Source organism: Drosophila obscura, unplaced genomic scaffold, assembly GCF_018151105.1.
Source record: "Drosophila obscura isolate BZ-5 IFL unplaced genomic scaffold, ASM1815110v1 contig_150, whole genome shotgun sequence".
Taxonomy (NCBI): Eukaryota; Metazoa; Arthropoda; class Insecta; order Diptera; family Drosophilidae; genus Drosophila; species Drosophila obscura.
Genome location: NW_024542736.1, coordinates 11,238,221 through 11,263,161, shown reverse-complemented (window position 1 = coordinate 11,263,161; position 24,941 = coordinate 11,238,221). Strand labels below are relative to the sequence as shown.

Below are 24,941 nucleotides of genomic sequence, written 5' to 3'. Positions count from 1 at the left end.
GCCGTACCACAGCTGTTCAAAAATACCAAGCAATAGCTGCTACCAAATAAGTTCTTGTTGACTTTATTTCTCCTTCTGGCTGTAAATTTTGAATAGAACTTGGTGTCTTCAGCCGCCGCCTGCTGAGGAGAATGCGGCGACATATACAGTGGAGCATCAAACAAGTGGGTCACGAATTCAATTGAATAGCCAGAACTGTTTTAATTAAAGACTTTTCAGTTGACATCCAGTTATGCCGATGGGCTGCTGTCTCCGCGCCGGGTGGCGGAGCAGGCTTTGGGGGATGCCGTTAAATTGAAGACGCTGAATGCCTTCGTGCGTCTCACACCAGAAGAAGCGCGACAGCAGGCCCTGGAATCGGAGCAACGCTACCAGAAGAAGCAGCCGAGCAGTGGCCTGGATGGCGTGACCATTGCCATTAAGGATAACTTTTGCACGGAGAATGTACACACCACCTGTGCCTCACGGTGGGTGCTCAAGAATATCCTCAAGCGAACAGCTTCCTCATCCTCCTTTCCTTTGGCTTTCCAGCATGCTGCAGGACTTTGTGCCTCCCTACGATGCGACGGTGTGCTCCCGATTACGCCAAGCCGGCGCCGTGCTTCTGGGAAAAACCAACATGGACCAGTTTGCTATGGGCTCCGGCACTGTGGACTCCATTTACGGGCCGACCAAGAACATCTGGAGCGAGGATCTGACCCAGAACAACTGGCGCATCGCGGGTGGCAGCTCAGGAGGATCCGCATCTGCTGTGGCCGCTGGCTTGTGTTTTGCGTGAGTACCGTACCTATTCGGTTGTTTACACTTTTCACCTTCCACCTAACCTCAATCGGCGATACGTAAAACCCGAAAACTTGATTATTCCTTCGAAATTCTTCACATGGGCGTCATGGGTAGCTTCGTTCGCGCCGGAAGGTGCATTTTTATTAAGGAGCAGAAAGCGCGGCTCGGCAGTGGCCACCAGCTGCATTCATTACATAACAAACTAAGGGGATAGTGCACTAATTGTTTAGATGATAATTTCCGTGTTGGCGAGATCCTCGTCCGATGGCAGCGAAATGCTTGCGGGGTCCACGTAGTCGGGGCTCACCAGATCCACGCCAGCCTGCTCGCGACGGCGCAGCTCCAAGAAGCCCTCGCGCTGGGCCCAGTTGCGGATCTGAGTGTCGGGCAGATAGGACCAGTAGAAGGTTCCCCACACCAGGCACAGGGTGACGGTAACAAAGAAGGTGGCTTTCGTCGCCTTGCGATCCTCGGCCTGGTCCTTGTAGTCGAAGCCGTAGCTCATCCAGTTCTTGGGGCTGGGGTTGGCAAAGTCTTCTGTTGTAACGCTGGCAGGGGCTGCGATTGTCTCGTCCTTCTTTGGCGACGTCTTTATGCTGCGGCATGCTCGTAGTGTGGCTGCCTGGTTGGCCACCAGAGAGCGCTGGAGCGCCACGGCACGGCTGGTTAGACGAAAGAGCGCAGACATCGCTTCAGAATGCAAATATAATTGCAATTTTCGTAAATAATAAAGTTTTCGTCGTTCGGTCGACTTTCTGACAGCAGCGCAGAGTGACCGTTTTCCACACACAATCAGCTGGTGCTGGGGGCTGCCAACCTTTCTTAATACTGATTTGGTATTTTCCTTAAGTATTTTATTAATACCAAATATATTTAAATTTTTGCAGTGGCATTGGTTCAGACACTGGAGGTTCTACTCGAAATCCTGCCTCGTATTGCGGTGTTGTGGGTCTGAAACCTACATACGGCCTGGTCTCTCGCCATGGTCTGATCCCCTTGGTCAACTCCATGGATGTGCCGGGTATTTTCGCCCGCTCGGTAAGCGACTGCGTTGAGGTCTTGAATGCAGTGGCTGGACCTGATGAGAAGGATTCCACGACCATTAGGCAACCGTTCTCAAAGTTACAGCTACCAGGTGGATGGACTCGACCTGGGAGCGGTACGAATCGGAATTCCGAAGGAATATCACTGCAACGGACTGTCCGCCGAGGTTCTGGAAACTTGGACCAAGGTGGCAGATCTCCTGGAGTGCGCTGGCGCCTCAGTGCAGCAGGTGTCCCTGCCCAATACGGCAGCCAGCATATTCGTATACTCGATCCTGAATCAGTGCGAAGTGGCCAGCAACATGGCTCGCTACGATGGCATCGAGTATGGGCACCGCGCTGCCGACGAGCGCAGCACAGAGCAGTTGTATGCCCAATCCCGCGCCGAGGGCTTTAACGATGTGGTCAAGACGCGCATACTGACGGGAAACTTTCTGCTGATGCGCAAAAACTACGATCAGTACTTTGAAAAGGCGCTGCGTGTGCGGCGCTTGATCGCCGAAGACTTTTCAAAGGTATTTGAGGCATCTTCAGGAGAAGACCGGGTGGACATTCTGCTTACACCGACTACTCTTACTGAAGCTCCCTTGTACAAGGACTTCTCCTCGCTCGAAAACCGAGATCAGTGTGCGGTGCAGGATTTCTGCACGCAGCCAGCCAATATGGCTAGCATTCCGGCCGTTTCAATACCCATACGCCTCTCCAGAGCTGGACTTCCACTAAGCCTGCAACTGATGAGCCGCAGCCTCAACGAACAGTTGCTGCTCTCCGTGGCGCGCTGGGTAGAGGCGCAGGTGGCCTTCGACTACCTGGACCACAGGCTGGAGCAGAAACTTAGCTTATAAGATGAATTTAGAATTCAATAAAAGTTGTTTGAAAAGTGAATTGTGTTCAAATTTATATTTAGTGTTAATTTAAAAAAAAACAGTGTGCTGCCACTCGGCAGTTTTGTTCTTATTATTTTGAAGGTCTGGCAGCACCACATGCAGTTCGCGCGTCTTTCTAAACAAATTTCGCACTGCGAATAAATCCATCGTTGCTCGCAATATACACAGCATTGTTGTCGCCACAACAGATACTGTTCACCCAACTGCCCACCTCGACTTGGCCCAGGGCACGGGGCTGTGGGGAGGCCAAATCGGTCCAGCCTTTGACCTGTTTGTCGTAGCCGCCGGAGTACAAATGCCGGTCGTCGCCGCAAATGCTGTTTACAATCCACTCGTGGCAATTCTGCAAGCAATTTCACAACATTCACAACATAAGGACCGAACCGAATACATCTTGAGTTGAAGGACTCACCGGCAATTGCCAGATGTGGGCAAACTTCTGCTGCGGCAAATTGTTAACCAGCTGCAGACCCATGCCTGTGCGATCGGGAAAGGCAATGAAGCTGCGCTTGCCCTCGACCAAGGGGCCCAGAAGGGTTAGTGGCGACTTTCCAGGTATCACCGCCTTGTTGCTGTACTTGCCGGACTTGCCATCCACCGTCAGGGACACCACCACGTCCAAATCACGCACCGTATAGATTAATTGCTCTTCGCCGGCCAGCGACTTGACCTCCTCCACCAGATTGTACTTAAAGAGCATCCGATCGTTGCTCCAGGTGGTCACCACACCCTTGTCGTCGCCCGTGTACAGCACAGATCCATCGCAATACATGGCCTGGATGGCGTCGTAGCAGCGGAAAAGCTCCTGCACTGATGCATCACCGTATGGCGGCAGCATGTACTTCACTTGGCCGTCGCAGCTGCTTGAGTAGAGCTTCCCTTGCTCATTCACGGCCATGCAGTAGATGTACGCATCGTGGGCGTTCACCGTGGCCAACAGTTGCAGCGATTCCGACCAGATCTGCAAGTCGATTAGCGAAAATGTAACCAAAACAGCGGCAGGTGTACATGTGTACATATACCCACTCGTATTTTGCCATCGGCGCCACCGGAGAACAGCTGATGGTTGAAGTACGCCAGACAAGTGGCTTCCCCCTCGTGCGCTTCCGAGGACGTGTGCTCGATGCGGGCGTTGTTGGGCATTTGGCGACGAGCGTGAGCAAACTAACCGAACCGGACGGACAAAATCGGAAAACATCTGCAGCCAGCCGGCATGACCATTCTATATATAAAACCGATTCGCTCTCTTCGATGCTAAAAATAAATGCCGCGCACAGTGAGTGGGGTAAGTGAGTGAACACGCCGCTTTCAATTGTTTTCAAAACACTTTAGTTTCACACTTTAATATGCAATAGTTTACATAGTTCAGCAAGTACATGGAAATACATACATAGCAACATACACGCACACACACACACACGCACATACATCATACACATAAGTACATAGATACTCGTTAGGTTACTCGTTATGTACGGGATGCTTTATCTTAGACAAGAAACGTTTTTGTAAACCAATTCAACTAGAAATACAATCAATTTCCTTTGCTATCACAAAAGTCTTCTCAACTCAAGAGTGGGGATTTCCCGGCAACCAAATTTAAGTACAAGTAAAGTAAAACTAAACTAAATCGATTTTACAGTGAATTTTCTACAGCTTGTCAATTTTTGTTGTTCTTACTTGAAGATTCATTTCCTTTCTTTGCTTTGCTTTGTTTTGTTTCTTTTTTCTTTTACTTTTTGGTAGATTGTCATTCTGCTCGAAAATTCAAAGCATTAACGTACACGTTTTGTTCACATTATCCTTTTGTTTTTTTGTTTTTTGTTTTTGTTTACATCATTTCAATTGAATAATTTGTATAATTTAATTCTCAATTTCGTTTTAATTCGAGTATGTAGATTTGGTTTGCTAGTAGACGTAACACTAGATTATAAATATATGATACTTAATGCTTAATGTGTATTACATATTATAAGGTTTACACTCTTTCTTGGAAATATTGAATTGGATTGTAAGAGGGGGGTTTGTCTTGTACATAAGTACTTGGGATTTATTCTATTATTTTTTTGGATTAACTTGGGGCTTGGAAGGGACTGTATACCAAAGATATTTGGGTGCGCTGCATACCGAATAAAGAGAGATTTTGCAGCTTTAATAATAAACCCAAACAAAAACAATAATATAATTAAAATTTGGTATTGAAATAATCGTACATATGAAATGGGAAATATCAGGAAGATATTTAAGATATGAGACATTTCCAGCAAAAAGTGTAAACCCTTCGAAACGCCGAAGAGACAATCGTTGATTCTTAAATATACTCGTACTCGTATTTACTTGAACTCTGGAGTCTGTGCTCATACATACTCGTACATGTATGTGTAAGCTATCTATTTCCAATTGCTTGACTTTCCTATATCGTATATATGTATGTATATGTATATTTGTATGTTTACGTATATCTTGTTCTTGAGACAACAACAGTTATATATATATTTATTATGTTTAGTGTAGTTCTGGGGCAGCGGCGCTCTCCCTGTACGCTCCCCGTACGAGTGGGGCGCACAGAACATAAATTTAATTTAATTCCCTATCGTTGCTTAAATGAAAAATTACACGTATACAGAAACACACATTGAGTATTGCTTAGCTCGAAGGATTTTACTAGCTAGAGATGCTTGCACGAACGAACGCCTTTTCGGTTATTCCTTGCTTATTTTCTTTGGTATTACGAGTTTCTCAAGTATTAAATATCACTAACGGGGGCATTGTTCAATATTGAATTTGGGGCAGGGGTTGGGTAGTATATCCGGTCTAGACGTAGTACGCATTGTAGGGATTTCGCTTCTCCAGACAAGGTAGCACACACTCGAGCGTATTGCGAAACGCCTCACGGAAATCCCGATTAAAGTAGGCATAGATAAGCGGATTCAGCGTCGAGTTGAAGTAACCGATCCAGAAGAGCACCACCACAACGACATCGGGACAGGGGCAGGCCGCACCGCACAGCGAGGTGATGACATACCTGAGAGAACAGTTCAAACGATGAGCTCCATGAAAAGGCAGCACCGAGCCGGCTGTGCTGGATTGTGGACTTACCATAGGAAGAAGGGCAGCCAGCAGAGCAGAAAGACGCCCATGATGATGCCCAAAGTTCGTGCGGCCTTGTGCTCGGCCTTCCATCCCTTTGCCGGCCGCACAGAGCCGCCTGTGGGGGCAGATAAAGAGTTTAGGATTGAAATGAAATGAGAGAAGGCAATTGGCTGATTAGGTTCGATTCGTTGCGGTTCGATTCGCTTTAGCCCGGGTCTGGGCCCTCGACCAGAGTCAAGTTTTTGCTGTTAAGCCATTGCCATTGCAATTGACAGTTTGCTGTTAGCTGTTAGCTGTTTTCTGTAGTGTGAGTGTGTGATGGTTCGGTTCGGTTTGTGGCGAGAAAGTGCCCGGCATGTGTGACGGTTCGTGTCCTCACATATTTAACTTTCACATTAGTAATCTATTGCACTTGGATCGACGCCATTATAATCCCCCCCGGACCCGCCTCCCCGTGAGCCCATCACTGTCATTACTGTCATTGCACTGCCGGCATCTGTGTGTGTGTGTGTGTGGTACCGAGTACCAAGTTCGTATCTTCGTGCAGTTGCTGCTGTTGCTGTTGCTGGTACTGATTCTGATTCTGGGTGGGTGGCTTGTTGGGTGCTTCATTGGAATGTTTTGTGGGTGTGTGTGTGGGTGGGGTGGGGTGTGGGGAAAAGTAATAAAAACGAAGCAAACAATTGAAAATATTTACACAGGACACTTGTTATCACAAAGACATACAGCCCCGCATTCAGACCCAGACCCAGACCCGTACTTCCGTACTCCCGTACTCCTGTGCCACATACATATACTACGTCTCTGGTAAGTGAGAGTTGGGGGGCAGGAGAAAGTAAAACAAATCAGACGGACAACAGTGAGCAACAGGAAGTGGCGAACAAGTTTGTCCTTCGCTCTCCGCCCACTCGATTGTTTGTTGTCGTCATCATCCGTTGATGGATGCCCACTGCAGAGGATGCCACAGGCCTGGATGGATGCTCGATGTTAAGTGCCAGTCAGCTGAAGGGGTGGGCGGTGGTGTACTGGCCGTTGGACAAGGTGGAACGAAATCATAATGCAAAAACCAATGGCAAAGCAGGGCAAACGCACGTGCAGAACGGAAGCAATTATGTACAGCATGAGGGGGGGGAGAGACAGCTCAGATGGGTTTCAGTTTCGTTATACGGTAGGCTCAGCCCGGTGCGTGTGAACCCGCCACTGACTAAGCTGGCTATCAGCTGAGTAGAGACGTCAAGTGAAGGTGTCTAAAACTGGGTTTGGGCCATTTGCCTGTCCAGCTGGATCCTGTGGTCAGCTGTAGACCTTCTCCGGTGACAGATAATGATGTTAATTCGATTTGAGGACCAAAGACTTGGCTTTCCCTTTAAATTATGTATTTGATGTTGGTTTTGGGGCAGTGAGATACTTATGTATAAGGATGCATGTACTGTATATACAAGTGGTGTGTGTGAGTGCTTGTGGGTGTGTGTGTGTGTGTGTCCTGAACTGATGCGAGTGCTGATGCGAGAGGAAGCCGAATGATTGACACTGATAGCGGAGGAAAAGCGTGAGATTGAAGTGCTTAAACATGAGACAGATGCAGATACAGATACAGAAACTGACTGAGCAAGAGACAGACAGACAAAAGACAAAAGAGGTAAGAGGTAAAAAGAGAAAGAGCGAGAATGAGAGAGAGAGAGAGAGAGAAAAAGAGAGCGAGAGCGATGGGGAGCTTGGCTACTGTTTGCTGTGTGGTGGTGGTGGTGGTGGTGGATACGACAAGACTCACCGGTTGCACCACAGTGACTGCATCCGGCTTTGGAGCGGCGCTTCCGATGGCGCTGCCTCTGCTGCCAGCATGCCGTGACCGCCGCCGTACGTTTGTGCCAGAAGCGTGTGGGCTCCTGTGGCTCCAAATCTGGAGCTTGGGCGTGACTACTACGTTTACTACTTGCATTGGCGGTGGTGTCAGTGGAGTTGCTTGTGGTGTTGGCTGTGGCGGTGGCATTGGCGGCTGTGGCTGTGGCGTTCGCGGTGCTGATATCGCTCCCACAGAGCGGACACTTGGGCAGCGGGCTGGACACCGGGGCAAACTTGATGCCGCGCGGCTTCTGATCACTGATCTCGGCCTCCTCCTCATCCACAAAGATGCAGATGCCACCGCGTCGGATGAGCGAGGATTTATTGGAAAATTCGTGCTCTGCTTGCAGGTTTTGTTGGTTGATTTTACGGGTTTTGATTTTTTTTTGGTTCGGGGACGATCACAAATGGTTGGTTGGTTGGTTGGTTTTTTTTTTTTTTTTTCGTTTGGAGTAGAAGTTTTTTTGCGGTTGGACAAAATTTGATGATTCGGTTTACATATATTTACACATACAAACACACACACAAAAGAAATGTCGTGGAAGAGAGACAGTTACATAGATGGAGAGATATAGAGATACAGTTACAGTTACAGATAGGAAGATATAGAGAGAGAGAGAGAGAGACAAGTAGTAGACAAAGTACATAAGCATTTCATAGACAAAGGACAAGGACTCGGAGCACAGATCACATGCGCATGCGTGCCATGCATCGCCGTACACATAGGGAGGAGCAGAGAGAGAGGAAACAAAGCAAACAGCTGGACCAGGACGACATTAGATGCTTCCTTTCGCAAGGCTTTCAATGACAGACTCAACTCTCCCAACTCTTTTTTTTTTTTGCACAGGCGTTCACTTCATGTCTCCGTCGTTTCTTTATTTTTCTTCTGTTGGTGCAACTAATATAAAGCTCTAGTCTAAGTCTCTAGTAGCATCAACTAAAGCTTTATTTTTATTGGTGATTCTGCTGCTAAATGGGCTAATTTTTGGTGGGCTAAGCTCGGATTTAAAAGGCAGTCAGGTAATTTTTAGCTTTCCATTTATAGATTTTCTCATTCTTGAGTGAAAGTTCGATTGATAATTACTTTTCCCATTTAAGATTAGCAATTACTTTAAATATTTAAAATCGAATTTTAATTGAGTTTTATTTTCTCTTATCTCGAGCTCTTTTCGATTGACTGCCTTTTTTCTCCGAGTGTAACCCAAATAACACACCTCGTAATGGGTTCTGCTCATTTTGCTCTACTCTACTCAATCATTTATGCAGGGGTGGTTGGGTGGTGGGAGGGCACTACTCACTTGCTGAACTGGTGGAGACGCGACCCATGGGAATGTAGCTGCGACTGTCGCTGTTATCCTGCGAGAAATTGATGACATTTACGTCATAGGTCACCACGGAGGCCTGTCGCTTCCTCACGGCCTGCAGGCCATCGTAGCCGGCCAGGATGCTGCATCGTTGACGGCCGCCGGAAACGCTTACATCCGCATCTCCAGAGCTATCTTTGCGCTTGAACAGCGGCGACGTGACATCCCTGTGCTCACCGCCGAGGCCATCGCCACCGTCACCGCCCTCCACGGGCGAGAGCGTGGAGTCGAGAATGATTTCTGGCTTTGTGGATATGTTGAGGGGCTGCTGCTGCTGGTTGGTTGGATGGTTGGACACAGCAGACAGCGGCTGGGGGGTGGGCTGCGGCACTGGCAACGTGGTGACCACATCCAGCGATACCGTCGATGTGTCGCTTGGCGTATAGCCAGGTCCGGTCGCATGCGGCGGCGGCGGCGACAGGAAGTACACATTGATGGACGCCGACTGCGAGTTGGAGTTGGAGTGCGAGCCCAGGGCACTGCCATTGGAAGCCGTGGCGGGGGTCGGTGTGTTCGGTGGGGACATCAGATAGTTGGCGCACACCTGATCGCTCAGCGTGCTCATTCGCTGGGGTGCCGCCGCCTGGCGCCTGGAGCCGACGCTGCTGCGACCCTGTTCGCCCAGCGGAAAGCTGAGCGAGCGGAAGATCTCGGCCAGCTCCGCGCTATTGGCAATCAGCATGCCGCTCTGCTCGGGCAGCTCGGGCGGCGACAGGGAGGGCGGCGGCGTGGCCGGATGCTTGGGGGACTCCCCAAAGCAGTCAGCCAGCTGGGCCAGCTCGTCTCCCGGGCCGATGCCGTGGCCGTGGCCGAGGGCGAGGCCGAGTCCGTCAGTGTCGCCGCTGAAGTCGATCAGCTGCACGCCATCGCTGAACTGCTGGATGACGCAGGCACCGCTCTGCTCGCTGAGCACGTTGATGTCCAGCAGGATGTCCGGCTTGTTGGGCGTCGAGTCGGTGTCGCTGTGCTGTCGCGGGCGTCGCTCAAGTTTGCGTTCCTTGCCGCCACCGCTACCGCCGCCAGCGCTTCCGTTGTAGCTGTGCGAGAGCTTCCGGTTGCGGGCGCGCCGGAAGAAGCTGGACCCCTCCGAGGTGGCCTGGTTCCGCTTCCGCTCCAGGGCGAAGCATTCGGCACTGGAGCGCTTCGTCTTGGCCAGCAGCGAGAGGAAGTTGAAGCCCTTCTCCTTGCCGGGCAACTGCTGTTGCTGCTGCTGCTGCCGCTGCTGTTCCGTGCTGGCCCTGGCCTCGCTGATCGTGCGCAGAAATTCCGAGTCGCTGGCGGCGATCGCCTTGCGCCCACAGGCCGCCGCACCCGCCTTCAGCCTGATGAAGTCCGTCTCGCTGAGGGCGGCGTACTTGCCGCCTCCTGGGGCACTGATGACGGTGCCCCCCGTCTGCTTCTTGAAGTACAGATAGTTGTCCTCGATGAGGCGTTTCAGCTCCTTGTTGTCCTCGGCCAGCGGCAGGTGCGTGTCATAGTGGTCATTGCTCTCGCTCTCGTCGCTGTACAGCCCGAAGACCCGGTAGTCCGTGGACTCGGGCTCCGGTTCGCTGTTGCCACTGCCGCTCGTCAGGCTCAGCTGCTGCTGCGGTGGCGCCGGATGCTGCGGCTGCTCCTGCTCCGGCTGCTCCTGCTCCTCCGGCTGCAGCTCCTGGCCCTCCACTTGGGTAATTTTTGTGGTCGGAAAGGATTCCGTCCATATCTGAGGATTGAACACAGGCGCTGGCGGCTGCAGCTGGTTTAGGGTGTGGGTGTGGGTGTGCAAGGGCTGCTGCTGCAGCGCCATCATCGAGGGGGCGCTGTCCGTGTGGGTGACCTTTTCGTAGCGCTCCTGTTCCAGGTCACGCAGATCGATGCTGCTGCGGCTGAGGCGCCGCGGCGGTGGTGACGGCACGCGCAGTTCATCGCACTCGTCCTTGTCGTCGTCCTCATCCGTGGCCGGCTGCAGCATGTCCTGTCAAGTCAAGTAGTCACATACAGCCACATGTTGTGGCATCAATTACAGAGTGCAACAAGCAACAAAGGAGCACATGCATAGCACATGCCCCCCTCGAACACCTAATCTAATCCACCAGAGACACGCTACAGAGCAGAATTTTAACCCTTAAAAGTGCCCCACATACCCCATAGCTGCTACCCGCTACCCGCCACCTCCACACTTACCTCCAAGTTGCTCAGTGCACTGTGCGTCTCCTCACGCGTGGATGCCACATTGAGATCGCAGTCGCTGGGATGCAGATAGCTCAGGTTGGTGGGCTGCTGGGTGTGGCCCATGTGCACGCTGTTCAGCAGGATGTTGGAGCTGGTGCGGCTGAGGGCCTTGCGCTGGCGTACAGCCTCCCTGGAAAACCGCAAAACACACGGCCGAACAGAAGAACAGAACAGAAGAACAATTTATCCAGCCATTAATTTCATACCCGTCCATCGGTCACGGCATCCATCTCGTGCTCGTCCCACACACACACACACACACGACACTCACTTGAAAATGCGCCAATACATCACGAGCATCACAATGCCGGGTATCCAGAAGCTCACCGAACTGGAGATGAGGGCGTAGGGCTTGTTAACCACAAATGAGCACTGGTCCGGGTGCAGCGAGAGCTCCCGCAGATGTTCCTCCGTCGTGTACCAGCCCAGGAAGATGGGCGTGAACGAGATGAGGGCGGGCAGTATCCAGACATTGGCCAGCATAAAGCATACCGTTTTGTGTGTCATATTCAATGGATACTCCAGCGGACGCACAATGGCATAGTATCTGTTGAGCAGGTGCCAGAGCAGGAAGCCTTAATAATGGAAATCAATTGTGAACGGAGAGGAAGAACCCCCCACTGAGGGAAATCCCTAAGGGAGTTTGGAGCGCTTGGGATATACATAAGTGCAGCTCCCACTGCGTGGGGCAGTTATTTCTCTCAGTGTACCATAGAATTGATTATCGCTGTATGGCCGTTAATCGTTAATTTGTATTCAGTTTCGCGTGCGTAGGCACCTCACAAGGATAACTGACCGAAAGGAGTAGTTTCCGTGGTGGAAATATTAGTTGAGGCTTTCCATCATTAATTTTCTAATTTCGATTTGGACTTTCTTTCTTGCTGTTGTTGTTTCTTTTTTGTTGCCTCTTTTGTTTGCTGTGTGCGTTCGTTCGAGTGGGTTTTGTGGCCCGTCCGAAAGGTGAGTGAAACACAAATTAATTAAAACAGACAAAGGCCCCACGGCCACTGTCCCCCCGTTGACCAGCCGCCATCGAGCAGAGAGCATCGGGCATTGTTGTTTGGTCAGGGCTGAGGAGAGTATCCCCGGTCACAGCTGTGGAAGTCTCCGACCAGGCATAGCGCCAATTAACAGCTTGGCGGCTCCCAAGGGGTGTGGGTGTGGGTCCCCTGGCACGCCCACATTATGGCCAGCTGCAAATCATTTGGGCCGCATTCATCATACGGCCCCAGCCTAATGTTTGCTTTTGATGTGCGCTCCTTTCACGGTAATTAATTGTTTCTTATTCGAAATGCGCGGGGGACGATGATCGGGGGGGCTTTTTGTATGGAAAGTGATTTGCCACCAGGCATCTGGGAAAGATTAATGGTCTGAGAGAGATATATTTAAAGGCTTTCCCCATTTCCCCATTCTGCAGACTGCAGTTGACTTTAAATCGTTGAGTGTACAATGCACGGCCGTAAATATGTACCCACCTGTCGACGGATATGCAGCATAGATGCAGTATGCTTGCCGTGGAAAAGTAAACATCCAGGCTGTTGTACACGTTGCACATGAACGGCCCGAACATCCACTTGCCGCCGGACAGCTCCACGGACGCGTTGAATGTCATCGCACAGAGGGCCACCAACATGTCCGCCATGGCCAGCGACACCACAAAGTAATTGGTTATCACCCTGTGAACGAAACAAAGGGCCAAGAGATCGTTAGGTTTACACGAGTACGCGACTATGGATGGCTTCACTGCGGATAAAGCCCATGCGTATTTTTGCCCGCTTTCGAAGAGGAGAAAATGTAACCACGTCACACGAGTGGGACATCATACATATGTGAGTGGTCTGGTGGCCCCCGGTGGCCGTGGCCTTCTGCCCGCTGGGAAAGAAGTCTGGCAGCTTAGCTAAACATTGCATTTCATTCCATTTCCGCTCTCTCTCTGGGCACATACTCTCGTAGCTGCCGGCTTCGGGTCACCTTTATGCAGCAATTTCCTTGGCTGTCATAAGTCATTCGACTGACTAGGCAGCTGCCACCACCAGCTACCACTCACAGCGCAGAGCACAGCATCCATTTTAAGCCAAATATCAAAGAAGCAAAATGAGGTTTATGCGGTTGCCCAGCAACGGTTTGGGCTATATCAAATTTATATCGTACTTCCACAAGCAAGCACCTGCTCTTTTCGTGCTCTTTTCTGTTTCTGTTTCAGTGTCACCGTTTTTATTCCTTCTTTTTGCTGCTCTGAAAAGTGTTTATTAATGTGTCGACAGGATGTGTGTGAAAAAAAACAAAGAGTTTCCATTTTTTACTTTCATTGGATGTCCAACAAAATTTCATTTTGTCAAACTTTTTGTTTTGTTTACCCGTTCGTACATGCAAATATTGTTTATTACTTTTTTACACATCCTGACTGCCAGGATATATTTTTATCGATCGAATGATAAGGATAGTCGAACTTCATTGAGAGTCCAGGCGAACAGTATTAATTTTATAGCCAAGAACTCATAAAATAACATTCTTTGGGTATCAAAAGAAACATAAATTCAGCAAATAAGCAAATAAGTTAAGTAATAAAATAATAGAAAATAATCTACAGCTGCATTTGTATTTGTTGATTTAAGCCCTTCCCAACAAGGCAAACAAATGTTAACTGCCGAATGAGCTGAGCTAAAAAAGAGCTTAGTAATAGAAGGTAGAGCCCGGAATAATCCAGCTTTTCCTTTCTGCACTTGTTCACCTCCCCACAAGATATTATCCTGGATTCCAAGTTTCCAAATGGTAAAAAGGAGGTGATAAAGGGTAATCTAGCGGGTGTTTTAACTTTTTAGTGGCATCATAAAATCTTTAATCAAAATCCTGCAGCTTATTCACGCCACGCACAAACGTTGTGCAACATAATGGGGTGTGTGGGAGGGAGGTGGCACTGGCACTGGCAGTGGCGTTGACAGCGGGTCGGACAGTGAGGCAGGATGAGAGCCTTGCGCTCAATTGTGTGCTACACTTATTTGCACTGCACTCTGGGGCGTCCTGTCATCGCAACGTTCTCATGGCTGCGATGGGCTTTTGTCTCGCATTTAACTTCGTTTTGTGCTTTATTATTCCACTTGTCGCTCATTTAAATTACATTTATTACGCAGGCCAAAGGCTTCGCCCTCACATCCGCCCATCCCCCGCTCCCACCTGGTTGCTCGAGTTTTCCCAGTATTTTCCTGCTTTTTACTTGTCGGCATTGTTATGAAGCCCTTGCGGCAATGACCGTCAATTAAATTCAATTGTCAAAGGTGAACAGGGACCGGGACCGAGACCGGTACCGGTACCGGGATCCGGATCAGGAAAACAAAAAGGATGTAAGGACTTACCTCAGCTTACGATTGCGCTGCACGGAGATGATGACCAATGCATTGCCCAGCACTGCGGCCAGGATAATTGACGAGAAGATGAATCCCTTTAAGCAGTAGCACCGATAGATCCACCCAGCTGTCTTCCAGCTCTCCCTCGCCCTGTTCGAGGATGCTGCTGATGTTGTTTGTTATGTTTGTCCCAACTGTTGGGAACAGCTCAAACGGGGACTCGGAGGACCACAGGGCTGCTGTGCCAGTGCCAGTGGCAGCTGCAGCTCCAGCTCCAGCGGACGAGGATGTTATTGAAGCTGTCGATGTGGCTGTTAATGAAAGCGATGTCAACGAGGCATCCACAAATTGTGATGTTGTAGGCAAAGTCGTTGTCGTCGTTGTAGATGTGGAGGCTGTTAGCAAAAGGTTGCTACTCTTTGAGGCTGTGGCTGTCGTTGTGACTGTGGCATTAAAGGCAGCGCTACCGGCCACGAATGTTGCAATCGATTTAGTGGGCCTGCTCGTCGCAGTCACTGTTGCTGTTGCTGCTGTTGCTGCTGTTGTTGCTGCTGCTGCTGATGATGTTGCAGCTAATGTCATTGTCGTCGGCGCTTGGCTAATGGCAGTGCTGCTGCTGCTGTTGCTGCTGCTGCTGCTGATGGTGCTGAGGAAATCAGAAACTTTGGTCCTTGACATGTCGCTCATTTCGCGGTCACTTAACGCTCGGAACTCTGATTAAAACGTGGCTTATTAAAGTCCTTTACGTTGCTCTGATGCTCATAATGATTTCCCGTCGTCGTTGCTGTGCTGCCAAGTTTATCTTTGCCCAACTATGCGCGTAATTTAAAACGCGAATAATTGCAATCTGCAATGCAAACGAACGGACCGAACTTCGTCCTCATTCTACAGCATTGTTCCGGGTCAGAGTCGGAGTGTTTGCCCAGAGTTACAGCGGTGCTCCTGCACGCCATTGCCCAATCTTCTCGGGGGCACCTCTTCCGGTACGTGTCTCTGTTTGAGTTTGCTCGCAGTGTCTCGATTCAATGCTCAAGCGCACAACAGTCGTCGCCGGGGAAACTGCAAATGAATAAATAAATAATTTATGAAATAATCGCGGAGTGTGAGGCTGTAAAACGGTGGAAAATTGCCCAAAATGAGGACTGCTACAATGGGGAAATCTTTATGTGCATACAAGATTCGGAGACCATAAACCCATTCAATGGCATATTGATATGGATGCTTCGCCATTCGTTCAACTCAACATGGAGCGAATTCCCCATCTTCATCCAGCTGTCGTTGCTCCTTCCGTCCGTCCGTCCGTCCGTCCGTCCGTCTGGCCCTGCTACATTAAAATAACAGAAATATATATTGCGTATACGCAGGGTGAGCTCTTGGCATGCACTCTGTTTGAGAGGAAAGCCACGCATCTGCATATCTCCAGCGACAGGAGGGGGACAGGGGCAAGAGAAAGACAGCTGCAGTGCTGTCAAGTGCTGACACTTGTAATGGGGGAAGGGAGGAATGGCATATAGACGAGCTGTTGCTTTAAAGGCGGGATTAAAGCGCAGGATTATGTCAGATTTCTGCTTCAGAGTTGTTTTGTCGCTGTGTAGTTTTTTGTGCCACTAAGTAAAGAGGAAACTCGCAAACAAATCCACTACAAGAGACTTCTCCTTAGTCTAGGCGTAAGCCTTAAATGTATATATTCCTGCAAGACAAAAGCTTGCTCTGACAGCTCTTTATCCCCGACTCAATTTGGCTAGAAAACAGCCACCACATCATCACAGATGACCGCAGACCGCAGTCTTATGCTTGAGTCAGTACATTCAATTGAAGTTGAAATGTCCCTGGCAGTCACATAAATCGTTTTTTATCCAACTCGTGTAACAAATGGAGGGGGGGGGCTTCCGCTCTGGCTGTCCTTCAGCGTCTTGATTTCAATATTTTTAAGGATTTATAAGTGTTCTGGGGCACACACACACACACACACACACACACCAACTAAAAGATTGATAGAGTCAGACAATGGCAACCTTGCTGAGATTCTAAGACTCAATCTCCACGCTGCTCGTTACATTGTCCTTCGCCTGTCCGCTTGGCTTGTTTGCCGAGTCCGGCCAGGGACTATCAGTTATTCATTGCCAAGATTGGCAACTAAATGTTTTAATACTTGGATTTTGGGGAGGATAAAAACCACATCATTGTCGTGGCCCTCATTCATCCCCTTTGCTGGCTTATAAATTTCATTCGCTATTATTTATTGTTCGCCTGACTGGCAAAGTCCTTCTCTCCACTTCATTCTGGATTCTCCTCCAACCGCTCGCTCTCTCTGGCTTACTGTTTAGCTTAATTATTTCTCTGGCACTGCCCTGGCAGTGCTGGACTTGGCGGAAACTCTATAAAGCCGTTGCCCTTCCGGCACTCGGGATCCGCCTAAGAGCAAACGTCAACAGAGCCTGTTCCGTGGGTCAACAGAAAGTGCGCAAGGACCAGGCCATGGAACGATATCGGCCTTTGCGGATGTGGGGGTGTGTGGGTGGGTTGCAAAGTGCAAACTTCAAAGCGCCGCTTATGGGACACGACTAATTCAATTAAATCCCTTCGCCAGACCCTGGCCGAACGACACTCAGCCCCCAACGGGTGCTGGATGGCTGCTGAAGGGCATTAGCAGCCCTCTAACTTGGAGACTTAGCTCCAGAGCATTAGCAAACTGATAAGCCCACCAGAGCAAATAATTGAACCGTCGGCAAAATCGCAAAATCGCTAAAGCAAACATTAATGCCACAAACTTATTGAATGCTTCTCCTCCCCCCTTATACTCGTATATCTGTATATGAAATAGGCAAATGATTGAGATGGAGCAATCTGCCAGGCCCAAGGTGTGTTGAGTGCACCTATCAATAGGGATTAGTCCAATTTGTTACTGTAAATCATCTCTTGACAGATGTAGCAGCAACTGTTGGCCGTACTGGTTAAATTTATTTGTAATTCTTAGTACATTTTCCATTATACACGGTACTACATATTTCAGTACCAAATGTAGACATATTGTATGTATTAAATAAGGAAGCGTATTGGAGTACATATATAAATTCTTGTTCTGCATAACTAAATCTTCGTTATTGTAGGCTTAATAAGCTTGATGAACTGACTTTGTTTCTGTTTCAGGTCAAGTTTCCACTGTTTAATCGAAACTAAGTATCTCTTCATATATGTGTATTTAATCTGCTCATTTCAGACTCATTGAATAGAGTTTAGGTGGGGCTTCTTTACTGAATTTAAAAACCTGATTTAGAGGTATCCCAGATGTCCGTATTCCGGCTAAGCGTTGTGTTCGTAGTTTTTGTTTTTTGAAGAGAAATATTTTAAGCCCTGGACAAATAGATAAATCCTTCAGTGCTCAGTGGCAGGAGGAAAAGCTGCTGCTCCACATTGAGTTACTAAATAAATAAATGCCAGCTCTGGGGTTAGCCTTTGGGGTCGGGGTCTCGGGTTCTCGGGTTTGGGTCATGTTTGTGTAAATTAGTGGCGAAAATAAACACTCGGGCAGCAGCTTTGCAGTCTCCAGGATGCGGGGTGTTGCAACTATTGCAAAAAGCAGCAGCAACAGTAGCAGCAATTCCAGCTCCAAGGAAAACCAACTCTGATGGATTGTCGAGGTCTGAGCTGGGGAAGTCGCTCTGTTAATTGAAAATACTCGTGATTTGCAGCCATCTGACGGATGGCATGACAATGAAAAATCTCACCGTCTTTTGAAACCTTGTGAGGCATGCAGAGGTTTATACGTTCCACAGCTCGTACAGAATGTGCCCATATTCCCTTGTTGACCAATTGATTTGACAATCGACAATCAAAGTTTTCGAATCTGATTCGAAATGCCTGCTGACAGGCAGGACGACGACAAACAAACTTTCTTTTGCCTTCCGGCCGTGTTTTTCTTGTTAGGAGTGTGCTGGTTGTCGTTGTCAGCCAAGGTGCGCAGCTGTTTGCCCAACAAATTGAACCTAATGCGGCTCAGAAAATGGCATTTAAATAAGCCAGCAGTGGGGCCAACACGAAGCGAAGCAAGCCTTTCCCCCCACAGTTTGCCGTGGAGCAGCCAGCGACAAACAAGCCCCAAGCTGGGATACAATGTGAAGACAACTGTCAACATTTAAATAAGATTGATCGATTGGAAGTGGCATTGGCTTTGACGTGCCCGTGGGCGTTGGTGTTGCCATTAATACTCTGGCTATTTGGGGCGTGGCAGTTTTCTCACGCGCTTTGATTTGCATAAAGCAGGATTTCAATGGAATTCCAGTGTTAACCGTTCTGAGCTGCACTGTTCCGGGCTTTCTATTTGCCCCACTCTGTGGGGGACAAATTGTTGGCACTTCCGTTTGGAATTAAGACGCTTGTTTGCCCCGCTGGCCAGCGGGCAGTAGTGCTCTTCGACCGCCTGTTGCTGGCATTAGATAGGACGAGGCACAACAAATCATTTAGCGACTGTCATTCAAGGGCCTAATCATGCTCGCATGGGGCCCAGCGCACAGGGCTATAAAAACTGTTGATCGCCTCGGGACTGCCATCAGTTGTCCAGCAACGCGTTCCAAGAGAGTTGTTATCTCCAGCTCTGCCTTCGCCTGGGTCCTCTTTTGTGGCGCCGCTCGTAAAAGACAAACAGACCCAAGTCTCTGCCCTGAGTTTTGTGCCAGAGTTTGAGTCTGAGTCTGTGTGCCAAAGTCTCTGCCAGTTATGTGTAGACCAAGTTATGGCACATTGCTGCTTATCGCGGCATCCTGTTACGTCCTCGTCTCCAGCCAGGCCAAAGCCTTGCAGGTGAGTGTGCTGAGCGCTTACCGAACAAGCGCCACTTAATTAGTTTTATTTGCCCGGGCACAAGTACACAAGCGTTACGCGATAATTTGCCAGCTGGTTAAGCTTCGCTCTCGCTATCCCGGAGACACTGCACTGCACCGCACAAGGTTGAGCGGAAATTTGTTAAAACTATGAGGTCCTCGTAACTGCCATGGCAGCAGCAGCACTGCCATTGCCATTACCAATGCCTTTGTGCATTTCAAAATTTCGAATTCTGAGGAAACTCGAACCTCAATTTCCTTTCTGTCATTCGCATTTGTGGTAGTTATGGCATCTTTTTGGGAAACGGAAAGTTATCGATTCAAAGTTATACCCCCCGTCGTATACGTAATTTATTCTGCTGATGAATATTGATAACCAAATTAATGCCCAGTATTCTACGACCATAAGCAGAAGTACTAGCAGAATATTTTAGTCTATAAATAATTCCATATACTTATAATGGGTCACTAAAGTAGAAAAATATTATTGAAAATGGGAGCAGGAGGGAGGTGCTCTCAAAACATAAGTGTATCAAATGTGGTAGTGTATCAAATGCCATCTATTAGGTAGAACTTCACCTCAAAGCCAAAAAATTTCTTTCGGTTATGAGAGGGCATCTCATAGGCAGATAGTAAGCTCAGTTATCTATACTATAAATTTGTGGAAAAAAAAATGTGTGTAAGCGGCTGTCTCCGCAACGGGTGCATCAAAGTGCATGCTGTTTGTACAAAAAAAGCAGTGAATGTAATAAATATTTTGCTTAAGGCAAGTACTAAGCGATTTTCGGAGCACCAAAAAGTATTCCTTCTTGCTTTTTGGCTGTCAGAGGCTCACGGATTGTACATAAACATTTTACATAAATAAATTGTGTCGATTTCGCCGTTCAGAAATATTTCATGAATATTTTATCGAATACACAATTTCCCCAATGAACTTAATATTGAAACAAAACAGTAAAGTGCGCTCTTGTCGAGTGCCCGACCATACGATACCTGGTACTCGATAAAGTGCGTTGCGAATATGTCCTTCGGGAATTAGATGCATCCAACAGTGTGGGCTGCCATTCTATTATTACGGGTTTCAAGAGCACATGTGCTGTACTGAAATTGCTGTGAATTCCACAGGCCTTGAGGCCCACGCACACTCGAATTGAGTAAGCGTTTATGGGTGAAGTGCGATTTACAAGCCGATTTAAGGTGTTGGCATTTCAATCTACATTGAGTTGTCTAATCAAGCGGCACACACTGCCTGCCTGCCTGCCTGCTTGCCTGCCGGGCTGTAAATTGAAACAATAAAGTGCTTGACTCGCACACTTACGCACTTCTGCACTCACACTTTCACTCAACACACAGAGACAGAGTTAGATGGCTGTGGGTGTGTGTGTGTGTGTGTGTGTGCAGCGCACGTAGGGGCATAAATAGGCAGCATAAAAATAACTTAACACGTGTCGACAGTTTGAGAGGTTCTCTCCGCCTGTGCCCAAATATCCTCGAAGGAAATATCTGAAGTATTTTGCCTGTTCTTTTCTTCTGTGCGTGCCGCATTTTCTTTCTGTTCTTTGCTGCGTGGCACTTTATTTGTGCAGGGCACAAACAAACTGGATTTGGCAAATCACATCAGCGTAGGCCCTGCCAGAGGATCATCGGCAGGAGGAGCCGCCTCAGCCGCTGGGGCGGTGCGAGCTGCCATGACGGAAGCGCGCCATAAGCGGGCCATGGGCGAGTACAAAGAGCTGACTGACATCATTGACGAGCTGGAGGAGAACAGTTTGTCGCAAAAGGCTGCGGCCGTGGCTCCGTTGCCGCCGCAGGCTCAGGAATTCGACCTGGATAGCATGCCGCCATTGACCTACTACCTGCTGTTGCAGAAGCTGCGACAGTGTAAGTCACCGCCAGTGCGACACACTCTGCGTATACGCAACGGAGATGGCTGCGTGATGGGATGTGGGCTCACGATTCACGAGAGCTTTGGCAGAGAGAGCTCTTCTAATTGTTGCCCCAATCACGTTCACGCCATCATCTCTATTATTTTGGCATTTTTTCTATAACGTTTTTCGCTTTGCCTTCCCGATTTTCCTTGACAGTGCAAAGCAATGGCGAGCCCGCTTTTCGCGTGCGCACGCCACGCCTTGGACGTAGCATTGACTTCCAGCAACTACTGGACGCCGGCGGGGCCAGCGAGGAGGCGGCTGGCGGCCAGTTCATGTCGCGCATGATGAAGAAATCGGTGCCGTTCAAGCCGCGCCTGGGCAAACGTGCTCAAGTATGCGGCAGTGGCGGCGATTGAGTCACGACAAGGACACAAGGACACAGAGCAGCACGGAAACGAGGAAACGAGGACGATACCCAGGACAAGGTTGAGGCCACGCGCCCGGCCCCATAAGCTAACTTAACCCACATCATAGCCAGCCGAATTCGACGCAACGCGACGCATACACAGCGCCAATAGCACACATATGCATAATAAATAGAAACTACACATAGCCATGTTCTAAGAGAAACAACTAATGATGTACATATAATATACATATAAAATATTTGCATACTAGAGTGGGCTGAAAATCCAAACATTTTTTAATTTTAAGACGGCCCGGTATAGAAAATTTTAATTAAGGGATTCTAAGACGAGGGAAAAAAAAAAGTTTGAAATATTTTAACGTTTGGCCCTCGCCTTAGAATCCCCTAATATAACTTTTCTATACCGGGCTGACTTAAAATTCAGCAAGTTTGGATTTTCAGGCCACTCTAATGCATACTCGTACGAACTATGTAATTAATAATTAAATTTAAATAAATTGCAGCCCCCAAACAAATGTTGTTTATCCGCGATTCGGTCGCATGTGCATCCCAAATGAGCCCAGCCCCCCTCCCCGCCCAGTGGTTGCACAAACACCAAACAATTAAATAAACTGAACAATTTTATTTGCCAGACCGTCGCAACGGGGCTGACCTCTGGCGTATGTTTTTCTGGTTTTATTAAGTATTCGAGTATATGTGGGAAAATTAATGAAAATTTCATAACCAATGATAGAATGCGTAAATTGGAAAAGTGAGGCAGCTGGGGCGCTTCCTCTTCCGCTGCCAATGCCAGTGCCACTGCCACTGCGGTGGCAGCATCCTGCATAACTGATAGCTATAGTTGGCCATGGCAACGGCTGCAGCTGGCCCGATAAAGTCTCTTCCCGAACCGAACCATGCACCCATAAACGCTTTCCCCTCCACTTCTGGGAAACCAAAAGCTTTTGGCTTTTTTCGGCCTGATGAAGCATAAAATGTTTTGCACCACTTGCATCGAATGCTTTCCACACCGAATTTTTGCCACGGATTGCATTTTATGTGGGTGCCCGCGTGACAATTGATACTCGTACTTTTACAAATACCAGCAACAAAATTAAAAAAAAAAAATAAAACCATATATTTTATGCTGTTGCAATTTTTATTTTCCATTCAAATACTTTTTATTGGCCTACCACTTTTTTACAAGCACTTTCTACACTCGATGGCACTACGCTTAATTGGGAAACTGTTATTGAGCCAATCAAATTAATTGATGTATAATTATGAACTTGACAAGTGTGTGACATGTATGTTCTTATTGTGACTGGCTTAATTATGGTATCATAAATATTATGGTTCGTACTTTATTGTTTAAATATGGGTAGCATTTTTTTGGGTTTGAGAACAATATTAATGTCATTCTTGTAATAAAATAAACGGATATTGAATCTTTATTGCTGATTAACATAACTTTTCGCTGTGCAAAAAATACTCTTTAATGCGTACAAAAAACGGAGCTTATATCTTTTAATTTATAAATTAAATTAAAAGAAAACCCAGCTATGCTCTTGAATGGAAAATTGATGGCATATTCGCTTGTGCTGCGAATTAATAAGTCAGTGTCTCATTTAGTTTTAAAAGAAGATTTATAAATAGAATATTATTTCTAGATTTATCAGAGTTGTTCTATTTCTGTACCAATTTCATGTTTGGAATCTACTTTAAATGAAAATTCAAACAGCAATGCATACAATAATTAATTTTTGCAATTCAATTATTTCAACGCATACGAATTTAACAGATTCTGCCCATTGCTCGTAATATCATTCATTCTGAAGTGGGAAAAGCAACCGATATTTAATATGCCATGTAACACATTGTAAATTATAATTAAAAATTATTTTGGGATGGCCAAACATGGAAATTACAGAAAAATGAAATACCAGCAACATTTTACTCAATGAAAATCACTAAAACTGGCCGTCGAACAAATCGTATTTGCAATATTGTTGGAGGAATAAAAATCAAATGAAATGAAATAGACGAGTCATTTTGTTGCCATTTGGAAATATGGCTGACGCTGCTGTTTGGGCAGCTGGTGTTGAAGTTTTCGCAACTCATTAGGAGGCCGGCACATGCCAATTAGTTGGCTTAACCAGCCATGCTTTGGGCTCTCCTCCGGCTCTTGTCCGCCGGCCTACGCCTAGTCCAATTATTGACCCCAATTGGTACCTAAAATGTTGGGACTTAACCATTTTAACCGTAGCTTCCTCCCTCCAGCAATGGTTTATACATCACGTAGCGGCCTATCAGTGGAGCACCTAAGCAGGGGGGTTATATATCCGCTTGAATCGTGCTTAAATTGCGATAATGGCCACACAGGCCAGCCCTCAGGCCATCTCCATTTCCCCTCAAAGAGATATTGAAACATTATAACTGCAAAATGGTAATAAATTTCCCTCCGCCTCCTGGGAAGATAAAGCAAAAAATAAAAAAAGAAGAGGAACAGGTAGATAGGAGAAGTCGCGATGCAGACACGCACATCGAGGCCGCTAGGAGTCGGGTTTGAAACTGGGACTGAGACTGGGACTGGCTCTGGGGCACGGCAGGAACTTTGCATGACAGCGGGCGTAGATTTACAGTTGGGTTGCTGCGTAAGGTTAAACTACCTTAACATCAGCTGGCACTGTGTCGGCTTCCTGTCTACGTGAGCCTGCTTCTGCTGCTCCTCCTACATCCTGTCCTCACATACACACACACACACACACACACACAAAGATGTGAAATGATAAGTTTATTGTGCATAAGTATCTGCGTGTGGCCGTGTGTATGTGTTCGTGGAGAGTGGAAAAATCACTTTGCCTGATTAAATGACGCCATTCCGGCTGAAACATTCATTTGCCTGTCTGACTGGCTGGCTGGCTGGCTGTCTGTCTGTCTGGCTGGTTCACCTTGGCCAAAACTGATCCCCGGCCATTACAGTGAATTGTTAAAAATGTCTGCTAATACGGCGAACGTCTCAGCTCGGCAACCCATATTTATTGTGGCCTAACCAACTGATTTAAATTGATGGCATGGCCCTTCCTCCTCGCTCCACCCGTTTTGCGGTCTTTGGCACTCACTTAATCAAATTTCAGCCAAGCCGAAAAAGGCTTCAAGTTGGCTTTGTGTGCGAGCCATAAGAGCGTGCAAGATTATTCTTGTGCCCGGCACTCCATCTGCGGCGAACCGTTTTGATGTCGAGTCCACCTGCATAACGTCTGCGGCTTTATCACCA

At 47.9% G+C, this 24,941-nt stretch overlaps 5 protein-coding genes across 5 annotated transcripts in view; 2 read left to right on the top strand and 3 right to left on the bottom strand.

Moving 5' to 3' along the window:
* The first annotated feature begins 36 nt into the window (after nucleotides 1–36).
* Nucleotides 37–2,711, top strand: LOC111066505 (glutamyl-tRNA(Gln) amidotransferase subunit A, mitochondrial). The gene is given in 5 exon segments (XM_022355191.2): nucleotides 37–164; nucleotides 220–467; nucleotides 532–774; nucleotides 1,671–1,916; nucleotides 1,918–2,711. Coding segments are annotated over 5 exon segments (1,524 nt in total). The 5' UTR covers nucleotides 37–131; the 3' UTR covers nucleotides 2,672–2,711.
* LOC111066511 (NADH dehydrogenase [ubiquinone] 1 beta subcomplex subunit 11, mitochondrial) lies at nucleotides 888–1,568 on the bottom strand. Its single transcript, XM_022355198.2, has one exon. The coding sequence runs from the start codon at nucleotides 1,469–1,471 to the stop codon at nucleotides 1,010–1,012; it is 462 nt and encodes a 153-aa protein (XP_022210890.1). The 5' UTR covers nucleotides 1,472–1,568; the 3' UTR covers nucleotides 888–1,009.
* A 37-nt stretch (nucleotides 2,712–2,748) lies between the features above and the next one.
* Nucleotides 2,749–3,946, bottom strand: LOC111066507. Its single transcript, XM_022355194.2, has 3 exons — nucleotides 3,740–3,946; nucleotides 3,126–3,674; nucleotides 2,749–3,056 (listed from the first exon to the last, which is right to left on the bottom strand). The coding sequence occupies exons 1-3, from the start codon at nucleotides 3,854–3,856 to the stop codon at nucleotides 2,829–2,831; spliced, it is 894 nt and encodes a 297-aa protein (XP_022210886.2). The 5' UTR covers nucleotides 3,857–3,946; the 3' UTR covers nucleotides 2,749–2,828.
* A 63-nt stretch (nucleotides 3,947–4,009) lies between these two features.
* Nucleotides 4,010–24,941, bottom strand: part of LOC111066504 (octopamine receptor beta-3R) — a 37,250-nt gene continuing 16,318 nt past the window's right edge. The window contains 9 exon segments of the mRNA XM_022355189.2: nucleotides 4,010–5,738; nucleotides 5,813–5,921; nucleotides 7,578–7,988; nucleotides 8,947–10,966; nucleotides 11,176–11,353; nucleotides 11,495–11,770; nucleotides 12,699–12,899; nucleotides 14,577–14,668; nucleotides 14,670–15,626. Coding sequence (XP_022210881.2) covers nucleotides 5,528–5,738; nucleotides 5,813–5,921; nucleotides 7,578–7,988; nucleotides 8,947–10,966; nucleotides 11,176–11,353; nucleotides 11,495–11,770; nucleotides 12,699–12,899; nucleotides 14,577–14,668; nucleotides 14,670–15,254 — 4,083 coding nt within the window. The 5' untranslated portion in view covers nucleotides 15,255–15,626 and the 3' untranslated portion in view covers nucleotides 4,010–5,527.
* On the top strand, nucleotides 19,131–21,976 carry LOC111066510 (protein hugin). The gene is made up of 3 exons (XM_022355197.2): nucleotides 19,131–19,367; nucleotides 20,974–21,268; nucleotides 21,472–21,976. The coding sequence occupies exons 1-3, from the start codon at nucleotides 19,284–19,286 to the stop codon at nucleotides 21,672–21,674; spliced, it is 582 nt and encodes a 193-aa protein (XP_022210889.2). The 5' UTR covers nucleotides 19,131–19,283; the 3' UTR covers nucleotides 21,675–21,976.

Coding starts and splice junctions, on each gene's coding strand:
- LOC111066511 (XM_022355198.2), bottom strand. CDS start 1,471: ATGTCTGCGCTCTTTCGTCTAACCAGCCGTGCCGTGGCGCTCCAGCGC.
- LOC111066507 (XM_022355194.2), bottom strand. CDS start 3,856: ATGCCCAACAACGCCCGCATCGAGCACACGTCCTCGGAAGCGCACGAG. Junction 3,675..3,739: donor GCGCCGATGGCAAAATACGA/GTGGGTATATGT, acceptor ATCGACTTGCAG/ATCTGGTCGGAATCGCTGCA. Junction 3,057..3,125: donor CCCACATCTGGCAATTGCCG/GTGAGTCCTTCA, acceptor AATTGCTTGCAG/AATTGCCACGAGTGGATTGT.
- LOC111066510 (XM_022355197.2), top strand. CDS start 19,284: ATGTGTAGACCAAGTTATGGCACATTGCTGCTTATCGCGGCATCCTGT. Junction 19,368..20,973: donor GCCAGGCCAAAGCCTTGCAG/GTGAGTGTGCTG, acceptor TTATTTGTGCAG/GGCACAAACAAACTGGATTT. Junction 21,269..21,471: donor GTTGCAGAAGCTGCGACAGT/GTAAGTCACCGC, acceptor TTTCCTTGACAG/TGCAAAGCAATGGCGAGCCC.